This window comes from Cryptomeria japonica, chromosome 9 (assembly GCF_030272615.1).
Source record: "Cryptomeria japonica chromosome 9, Sugi_1.0, whole genome shotgun sequence".
Classification (NCBI taxonomy): Eukaryota; Viridiplantae; Streptophyta; class Pinopsida; order Cupressales; family Cupressaceae; genus Cryptomeria; species Cryptomeria japonica.
In genome coordinates, this window is record NC_081413.1 from 117,638,795 (window position 1) to 117,649,754 (window position 10,960).

The following is a 10,960-nucleotide window of genomic DNA, read 5'->3' on the forward strand; positions in this document are numbered from 1 at the left end:
AAAGATTAAATACAATTAATATAATGGTAAGTATTGTAGGTTAAAAATAATTAATGTAATATATCAAACAAAAGTGTACCGGATCCTGAGATTCTTCTCTAGTGCACGGAGGAGGGTTCGCCATTGATGAAACAACTATCGATTTTTCTTGTATGAAAAAAATATAAGATTATAATATATCACAAGTTCACATGTACGCGTGCATATAACCATGAAATCAAGAAAATAAAGTAGAGATACATACCTCCGCCCTCTCTTGATCCACAGGCGAATCAGATGCATTCAACAAATCCACATAGCTCAATGGCCGTTGTACATGTAAAATAGACAAAAAACACTAATCAATCTACAAACCCCAACTAATACTTGATTTCAACATTTTCAAACAATTGTACAACTAAAAATGTGTTCAATTACCTTCTTCCCACGTTTTGGCGTCTTCGAGGAATTCTTTTTCTTAGGACAAGCCCTAGACACGGGGGGGGTACCCTAAAAAAACAAAATTAACATGAGATATTAGTACATATAATATATTAAACATAATTTTAATAATCTAAAATGAAATGACTTGCATATTCCATCAAAACAATACATAAAAAGGGTTGTACAAAATATGATACCGTATAGCCTTGTAGGCCAAAATCGATCGCTGAGAGCGTGATGTCATCAATCTAGGACATTTGGTCCTTTGTCAACACCTACAAATCAAAAATTGGACCAAGCATTAAAGATAGTTAGTATATCTTGTATTTTTTTTGAATTCAAAGTGTACTATTCTATTTTAACATGTTACAAAATTTATACCTCAGGCATTGAAGTTGCAGCTGTAGTAACAGGGGGAGGAGTATGGGATACCGCTACTGCATCCTGAAATGCATATTATTTATCTCAATTTAAATCAATGTATAAATGAAAATTCATTTGTGTAATTACAAATTTAAAGTGGCTGATAAATAAAATGCTATGAATTCAAATCAACACACTTGTGTCTGTCACTGATGGGCAAACACCATGTCCATCAACTCATTTGTCAGCGCGAAATCCTTAGCCATGCAGGCCTGACATCTACTCTTGCAAATCATGCATGGATGAGATGTGGATCCATCTGCACCAGCCGCATCATCTATCCCCGAGCATATCCTCGAGCAACTGACACACATATGCTAGATGGGCTCTCTGTCACCACCTGGAGCAACTAATGGCTCATCATCCAGTACAATAGGGTGTGCTAACGACGTCCCATGATGTATGATGGCACCAGTCAACGTTGTGGCTTCCTAAAGAGTCTGTAGCTCCATCGACTCTTTCAGCTCTACTAGGACAACCTGATGCACCTTGGGTTTGGGTGCTAGGGGGCAACGAATCTCCACGGTTAATCGCCTACGGGCTCCAAGTCTATCTTGGGCAGAGCCACCACCTCTACCATGGAACTCTCTCATGTCAAAATAGTTTGGCCGCACACTAAGCACAAAATCATAGTATACTTTTCTCAAAAAATACAATGGCACCTCATAATTATTACAAGGTGGATCATCAAAGACCATCCACCACCTCTGCCAAAAAATATTCTTCATCTGCACATTTGTACACCAATGTATGGGAAACCTCTTTGCATTAAGAGGTAACGATTGACCAGTTTTGGGATCAATGAAAAGGGCACATATTTCTTGTTTACTAATATTTTTATTTTTGACTCCCTCGTATGATACCCAATCGACATAGAATTGACGACACCTATCCCTAAAGTTTCTCCATTTGGTAATTTGTGTGGAAACAACTATGACACCACTAGCTAATGTTTCTAGGCTAGTGGCGAGGGATTGACGATGCTCAAGTTCAGATGTTTTCAATTTATCAATCAGTCTATTGATTTTAGACATTTTTTGTCCTAACTGATTAATTAATTGCTCATGTGTTTCAAGTGTGCAGTCAAAAGGAGGAATTGGGGGTGTATCTTGTGGGTTTTCAGGAGGTGCAATTGGTTTGTCTTGTTGTGGATTAGAAGAATCTGGTTTTTGAAATAAAAAATGAAAAAACCTAATCAAAATTAATGAAATTAAATTCAAAATGTAAAACAAATTGAACAAATGGGAAAGAAAGACAAAAATTAACAAAAACTAGCCTTGATCCATAGTGTCTGGAGGAGAAATCTAGCACCCTGTTTGTGGTTTAGGAGAGAAAATGAAGAAAAAACAAAATAAAAACGCGCCTTTCACGGGAAAATAAGACCCATTTTTTTTTTTAAAATTTGTCAGGTACTGCGTACGCGGTTCTTTAGGGATTATTAGCACGTACGCGCTCATTTTCCTATAAGTAGCACGTACGCGCTCATTTTCCTAGAGGTAGCGTGTACGCTCTACTTTTCCTAAAAGCAGCGTGTACACGCTACCTTCTCTAGGCTCAGGAACAACAAACCTAAGCGCGTATGCAGTCATTTCAAATTTTAGAACTGCGTATGCACAACTTGTTTTTCCATGTTTTTTTTGGGTGGTGTCCACTTTTCTGACCACCATCTTTGTGCACATACCCTGTGACTAGGTGATATAGCTACATTAAGTACAAAAATGAATGCTTGAATTGAAAATTCCATAATGAATTGTTAAAACGATATATCCATAATGATGCATTGTCTCTAATCAAGGTATTTAACACTAGATTTATGATCATCGAGATAAACATATTTGAAAAAATATTGCCTACAAAGCAAATATGTTAGAAATATATAACCCACAACACAAATATGTTAGCACATTGAATATATAATCAAACATACATGTAGTATTGTTATGCCCCTAACCCTATAATGTGTATTGTGTTATGAGTAGTCGGCTTGTGGCTACCTTAACCCTTAAATAAGATACATAATTATTAGTATATGATCATTAATATGTATTTAGATCACCCTAGGAGTTTTATTTAAGTATCTAAGTTGGCCTAGGTGGTATCCAAGGCATAAGTATGATATATATATATATATATATATATATATATATATATATATATATATATATATATATATATATATATATATATATATATATATATATATATATATATATATATATATATATATATATAGGAGGTATATATTAGTTATTATCATCATGTTGAGTATTGAGATGTTATTGAAGATGATTGGAGGTATTCTCCTCAAAGTGGAATATGTTATCTATTATTTCAACATATTTTATATTATATTATTCTTGTGCATGTTATTTCATTACAAGTGGTATCAGAGTGTGATCTTGGCACTGTGAAGGCAAAGCTTTTTCATCAATTTTGGAGGTCATTTTGGAAATTGGATATATTTCAAATCGAAGCAATTTTTTTTCTCAATTTTAAAGGGTTTTTGAAGACCATATTGAAGCAAATTAGTCCATTTTTTTAGAGAAATTGGAGCAAAAGTGAGTGAGTTATTGTAGAATTAGGGTTTGTACCCTAAATTTTTGTAAAACATATATCTCACATATCTGAGCAAATTTCTACCAATATTTTAAAGATTTTTTGAGGAGTTCATTGGAGAGTCTACAATACAAATTACTGATAATTTGGAGCAGAAATAAATTAATTATTGTAAAATTATTTTGTTGAAATTTTTTCAGAACAAGAAGTAGCAAAAGAAGAAGAAAAAGGAAAAATAAAAAGTACAAGAAGTAGAAGAACAATTAAAAAAGGAAATAAAATAACAAGAGTAAGAGAAAGAAAAGGAGAAAAAGCAAGAGCAAGGGAAAGAGAAAGAGAAAGAGAGAGAAAGAGAAAGGGAAAGGGAAAGAGAAAGAGAAAGAGAAAGAGAAAGAACAATAGCGAGAGCAAGAGCAAGAGAAAGAGAAAGAAAAAGAGCAACCACAAGGAAAAAAGAAAGAGCAAGAGAAAAAACAAGAAGAAGAGCAAGAGAGAGAACAAGAGAAAGAACAAAGAAGAACTTGACAAATAAAAATAAGAAAAGACGTGTAGAAGAAAAAAAGGAGATGATGAAGAAGAAAAATAAAAAAGTTAGCATTGAGCACAATGCTTTTGTAAAGAGGGGGGTAATGTTATGCCCCTAACCCTATAATGTGTATTATGTTATGAATAATTAGCTTATGGCTACCTTAACTCTTAAATAAGCTACATACTAGTCAATTGCTGAGATGTTTTGGCACCTAGAAAGGATATGTTTACATGAGATGATTTTATTTGATCTACTTTATATGTATTGAGGTCATTGGGGCTTGATATTTTTATTTTGGGGAGCTATCATGGTTTTTTTTTATTAATCCTAATGTTGTCATCCCGACAAAGGGTAATTATGAGTCTTGACAAAATGACATCTTGACAAATCTCATGTGGCTAGATCATTTGATCTATTTGTATGGACTCATACCTAAACCAACTACACTAGGTCAACTTGGGGTATTACCATAGACCATATTATAGGATTGATTTTTTCTAGTGTAGAACCTGACATTATGTGTGTTATATCAAACATTGGTTGTCCTTGTGCACTTTGGACTAGACTTTGTGAGATACATGGAAGCCATCATATCTCTCCATTATTAGAAGGTCTTGCAATATATTATCTTGCAAATTGTATACCCTTTGATGATGATACTTTAGATGAGCTCAAGTATATTATAGGTCTTGCATGTTTCGGTGAATCAAAGGCTTGTCTTCTAGTCATCTTATATTGTTCCTAATCAACTTGGTATTGCCACATGTATGGCCCCCATTTATTTAGTGCAACATGACATTCATCTTCTAGACATATTTTCTTGGGATTCATATCCTGTAGACATATCATCCTTGTGTGTGGAATCTTAGATTACATATTTTGAGTATTATTTTGAGGACATTCATATTCTCTTTGTTGATAGCCACATCAGTGTTGTTAGCACAACATATTCATCACTTCCAAATATTGCCAGTTGGGATTCATATCTTGCAGATATATCATCCTTATTTGTGAAGTGTTAGATTGTAACTTTGGAGGCTTATCTAGAGGAAATTCATATCCTCTTTCATGATAGCCACACCAGTGTTGTTAGCCCATCTTCATTGCTAATGGATCTTGTTCTACATCAGTCTTCACAGATTTTAGGATTGACATTATCTCATGAACTGACATGAGAACATTTGAGCAGTTTTCAGAGGCACACATCATTTGGATTTGGATTCTTGATTCTTCCAATTTAGGGGAATGACTTCTCCTATCATCAATGGATCTTTTTCTTCCCACAGGGACAAATATTGTTTGAAAGCAATGGATCGTGATTTGTCTTCAGGCTTTCATCATTGATGTAGGAGCTACTTCTTATAGTGGGATTCTTATCCTGATTTTATCTCTCCCATAGGGGGACATCTATTATACTCGTGTGATAGAAGAGGTCCTTGGGGGGGTCACTTCGAGTCCTCCTTCTATCCTTATCTCACTAGTGCAATTATTTCATTTCTCTAGTTATGAGAGATTGTATTTTTGTGTAAATGGCTACCTAATCAAGCCTTGCATCTAGAACCCATCATTGCATCCATTCATGCATCTATATTTGCATTCATCATTAGGGTTTTAGCTTCTCCCTAAATTAATCTTAAGGGGGGTGTTGGAGTAATTAGGATATCACCTTAGCAATTAATTAATCAATCATGAATTACTTAGGTCCCTTATTATTTTATTAATTACTTAATTATTTAATTAATTAATTAAGCTAAACTTAGGAGTACTTTTTCGATTATTAGATTGAGCTAATTATAGGCCAAGTTGTCCCAAGCCATATGATTAAGACACTTGCCAACCTCTAATTTAATCCTTTCTTAGAATTTGCATCTACAATTTTATATTTATGCTTTTTATAAGCATTCATTGTATTCATTATAATCTATCCAATTTCGCTAAAGGTTATTCATGTTAATCTCAATATCAAATTCTCTCTTTGGATTAATCTCTCTCAAGATTGCATAACATCAATCATGGCTTATTCTCTTTAGATGTGATAGGTGTTTTGGTTATAGGTGATTTCTAGAAGTTGTGGGGTTAGCTATCAACTCCAACATAATATTTAATAATATGTTTACTTATCTTCATAATTATTAAGCCTATTATAATTATTAAATCTCTCTCAACTATGTGTTTTATTTATTTAAATTTTATTTGTTAAGTCTATTAAAATTAATGTCATAACCAAAATTGTAATGAAGATGAATGCGTGTAGGCATTTTAAAACTAAATCAATTTAATTTAAAAATCAAATAACACTTAGTCAATAAAAAATGGTTTACAAAAATTCATCAAGAGATTAAGTCTTACTAAGCGCGTATATTAAAAAAATGGGGCGAGGATTTTGAAAAATGAAGCTAGACTTATAGTTTGAACCAGTTGACATAAAGAAGGCTACTCAGTCCTTAACATTTAATAACTCTTTTGACTTCAGTAATAATATATCTTTGTTCAAATTTAACACTAGATGAGACCCCTTAACCCATATACCTTATAAATTATTTGACTTTAGTGAACAACCAATAGCAATGTATTTCTAAACAAATTTGATAACAAATTTGACTTTGATAAATAATGAATAGCCATATATGTCTAGAAAAAATTTAAAACATAAAACTAATAAACAAACAATTCTAATACATTATCCTTTAAAAATTTCATAAATCTTGTAACTTGGTATGCCAATATTAATGTAATGAAACTAATATTCAATTGTACATTTAAGTCTATTGACTTGATGAACACACAATAGTAGTTTTATTTTCAAGAAGCATTAAAAACATGGGAAAAAACACAAATAATCACATGAACATTCAAAAATAAACTAAAATTGTATATAAAGTCTTCCAAGGTAACTTTTCCCTTGTTTTTCTACTTTCCAGCTAAAATTTATTAGACCTATAGAAGTCAACTATGAAAAGCTGTATCCCACGCCATCAGATCCTACCGAACCTAATCGGACGGTTGAGATCAAAGTTTGACTACTTATCTCCAGGCGGGTCCCACCACATCGCTGTCGCATCATTGTTGTTGAATTTCCACTAAAAAAGTCACCGCCTACTGCCGGTGTCGCTCGACGACGCCGGTGGTGGGTTACCGGCTGGCGAACAAGTCAAGAGCTCTGACTTTTAGTTAAAAATCTATAATTACAACCAGTAAAGTGGGACCAAACTCCGAGCTATTGTTCCACGTGGCAGTGGCTCATTAGGCGGTCAGTTTGACCGAGAAGAAGGGAAAGCGACAAGGTCATCGGATCCCTAAGAAAATTAAAGAAAAGCGAATTTGTGGTAGAAAGATCCGTGGTTTGACCAAACTAAAGCCAACTTATAAAATGTGGGATAATGCAGCATTTATTTTGCTTAACCCTGATCTTTAGCCAGGTTTACATGAGGGTTCCTCATCTTTTTGTCTAGATAACATCCCTAGCTCAAGGTATAGATGAGAAAGTAGTATTTGGGTATTTTTCTCCAGTTCTAGAGCTTTCGACAAAGCCTAAGAACTTCCAGATCCATGCAGGATTGAATTGAGAAGTCTTATAGAAAACTTTAGCAAAGTTCCTTTAGTGGGCTTTTATCTTTTTCAGATTTTAGGGTGTTAGTGTTATCATTTGTTTATTGATGGCAGTTCAGATGATGGTGGATTACAGCAGTGGCAGCAATAGTTTTGCAAGAATGGGCAAGGATGAAGATGTGAGAGAAGCTGCATCTGCAGGCCTGGAGAGCATGGAAAGGCTCATCAGGCTTCTGTCACAGCAGCAATATAGTAGTTCTAGTACTGCTGGAAGTAGCATGAGTTCTAATAACCAGATGGACATGGATTGTAGCACTGTTGCAGATGTTGCAGTTAATAAGTTCAAGAAAGTGGTGTCTTTGCTTGGCAGGACTGGGCATGCCAGGTTCAGAAGAGGTCCTAATGTCAATGGGCCTCAAATACCAACACCATTATTATTTTCTGGAGCCTCAGTGGGAGAACCCAATACAAGTTTGTGTGATATTAATGTTTCCACCAGTCACACCAACAATCCCAGGCCTATCAATGGGAGTGACAATGTTTATGGTGACGATGTTGCTAGAAGCAACAATACCCTGTTCCATCCCACTCCCAAGCCAATACAGATTGCTAGGACTCAGCCAAAACCTCAGGCACAGTCTCTGTCAAGACCTCAGCCACATCCCCTGTCAAAGTCTCAGCCTCTCTCAAGACCTCAACCACAGCCCCTCTCAAAGCCTCAGGGCCAGCCACTGTCAAAGCCTCAACCCCAGCCTCAGCCTCAGACCCTTTCCTTCCCCTCTGTGCAGAGGAATTGTGTGAATCCTGCTGGCTCAGATTTCTATATGGATTCAAGCAAGCCTGCACCACCAACAACAATAGATTTCTATGGTCAGAAGAAAGAGTGCCTCAGCTCTTCCCCTCCTCTGTCTACAAATTCATTTATGTCATCCATCACTGGTGATGGAAGTGTTGTTTCCAATGATAGACCGCTCTCTTCCTCTTCTGTTCCTGTTCCATCTGTGCCTCTTAGCAGTGGCAAGCCTCCCTTGTCTCAGTCCAAGAAGAGATGCCATGGCCAGTCTGACGATGGTACTACTGGAAGCAAATCATGTGGGCCTACTGGAAGATGCCATTGCTCCAAGCGCAGGTATTTTATCCATATGGATCTGCGTAGTTTTTATTGATTCCATTTCTGATCGTTGCTCTGATGTATATTTGTGTTTTACCTTCAAGCTTAATTGGTGTCTAAGATCTACTAATCTCAACAGCCTTACATTTGGGACTTCTGTGATTTGTGATCTTGTTTTTGCTTCCAAGTTCCATGATCTGGTTTCCAGTTTTTTCACATTGGGCACGCTATAGGATTTGTTGTACATATGTTTACTATTATTGATTGATTTTGGTGTTTAATCCTTTTCCCAGAGCACACAGTCGGATTTTGACTTCTAAGGTTCCTTTAAGTCACAATACATTTCTAATGGATGATAAACCAATATAATAGCTTCTGTCTTTCCAATCATGTTTGTGGATTGTTCTTTATTTCTTGACGAGTTTCTATCAAGGATTTTCTTGACCCAGGACTTCTATTTTGCTTTCTAATTTCACTGTCAAGCCCTCTTCTTTTTGGACGACCTTATTAGAGTTTCTCTTTTCAGATCCTTGACTAATATTAGAACGATTTGTTGTCTTCTTAAAGCCCAAAATTCAGTGCCCTTTCTTATGATTTCTTACCTCCTTTTCCAATGTAGTTAGGATCTTTGTATGTTCAAATCCATAGACATGGGTGTAATTTCTTTGTAATTGGTGATCCAAAAGTATTTGAGAGTCAAAAGCTGATTTCTCCGTTAAATGTTGGGTTTTCAGGAAATCCAAGGTGAAAAGGACCATCAGAGTTCCTGCAATCAGTGTCAAGATGGCAGATATTCCACCAGATGAATACTCTTGGAGAAAATATGGTCAAAAACCTATCAAGGGTTCTCCACATCCAAGGTATTATTGCTGTCATCAATATGGGTTGTTGGATTTTCTTGTTCAAAAGTGTGTATAAAATTTCTTGCTGTCATAGAGCAGTGCCTCTATAATTGAGGCTTCAATGTTCTGGTCAAGATTTATTATACTTATTAATTTCTGTTGGTAAATTTTCTGTAAACTGATATTTGCATTTGCTTGCTCTCCTCAGAGGATACTACAAGTGCAGCAGTGTCCGGGGTTGCCCTGCTAGAAAGCATGTAGAAAGAGCCTTGGATGACCCATCCATGCTGATTGTGACCTATGAAGGCGAGCATAATCATTCTCTTTCCATGTCTGAAATCTCAGGCCTCCTTGTAAATACTTGAGGTCTCTTCTTGATTGGTCTCTGATGGCATGCATAAAGAATGGCAATCAAAGGCTAGCATCTGTGCAGAGGTCTATTCTCAAGTACATATGTGGAAGATCCTGCATGGGAATACAGCCAACTGATATGGGTCAACACCTTCTATGGTAACCTCCATTGAGGTTTTTTTGGATCTATTGCCCAAAGATGGACATAAGAAAATCTTGTATAGGGCTGTTTCTCCAAGATATTTTAAATTTTTCTTTACTAGCTGTAACAATCTCTGAGACTTCTGTCTTAATTCACTGTAAGAATTGAAAGAGTTCCGAATTGAAAAGTGTTTGTATTAAATTGCTGATCAAAGCTACAATACCATTGAATCATTGACTTCTTTCTGTTATCCATACTGAGTTTTATTTGGTGGAAATGTGTATTAATGATTGAAGTACAAAGTTTAGCCATGTATCTTCAAATGGTTAGGAAAGTTGTCAAACCTTGGGAAACTTACTCTTATGATCTTCAAACTTTTCAAAACAAATAACCTTCTTCTGTGTTTTGGTTCCTCCCTTTCCTCTCCAGTACCCTTTTATCTGTTTCAACTAGTGTGTAGATTAAAAGACCTTAAATCTTTATTCATAAGATAACTAGTTCAAGCTGTTAACAATCAGGCTTCTCAAAGTAACAAGTCAACAATCAGGCTTCACAGGCTTCTCAATGTAATAGCACAAAGTTCAAGGTCAGGTTCCTCAAAGTAATAATAAAAATCTTTCTCTAAGATGATTGGGCAAACCAAAAATTGATAATTTGCAGTTTCTGGATTCGATTGTGTGAGTTATTGCATTGACGTTGTGAATCACATTTTGTGATCCATCAACAATTTCTCTTTTTTATTATGCACTCTTTCATCTCAATGATGGATCATGGAGTGTGATTCAAAACGTGAACGTAAAAACTCACACAATCGAACCCAAAAATTGTAAATTATCAACTTAATGAATTGTGAGAATCTGATATCATTAAAAACCAAAAAATGATGAATCTCTCAATTAATTAGTTTTTAATTGAGAATCCAAAAAAAGAAAGAAAAAATTAAAAAAACCACCTGTTCCATGAATAGAGAATACAAGGAAATGACATTGTAGACCATGGATTTGGAAAAGGGACCTTTTTCACTTAAAAACAAT

The 10,960-nt window shown here is 35.3% G+C and overlaps 1 protein-coding gene across 1 annotated transcript; it reads left to right on the plus strand.

Annotated features, from left to right (window-relative positions):
* Nucleotides 1–7,320: 7,320 nt before the first annotated feature.
* Nucleotides 7,321–10,178, plus strand: LOC131062776 (probable WRKY transcription factor 17). Its single transcript, XM_057996506.2, has 3 exons — nt 7,321–8,609; nt 9,326–9,451; nt 9,642–10,178. The coding sequence occupies exons 1-3, from the start codon at nt 7,588–7,590 to the stop codon at nt 9,796–9,798; spliced, it is 1,305 nt and encodes a 434-aa protein (XP_057852489.2). The 5' UTR covers nt 7,321–7,587; the 3' UTR covers nt 9,799–10,178.
* The last annotated feature ends 782 nt before the right edge of the window (nt 10,179–10,960 follow it).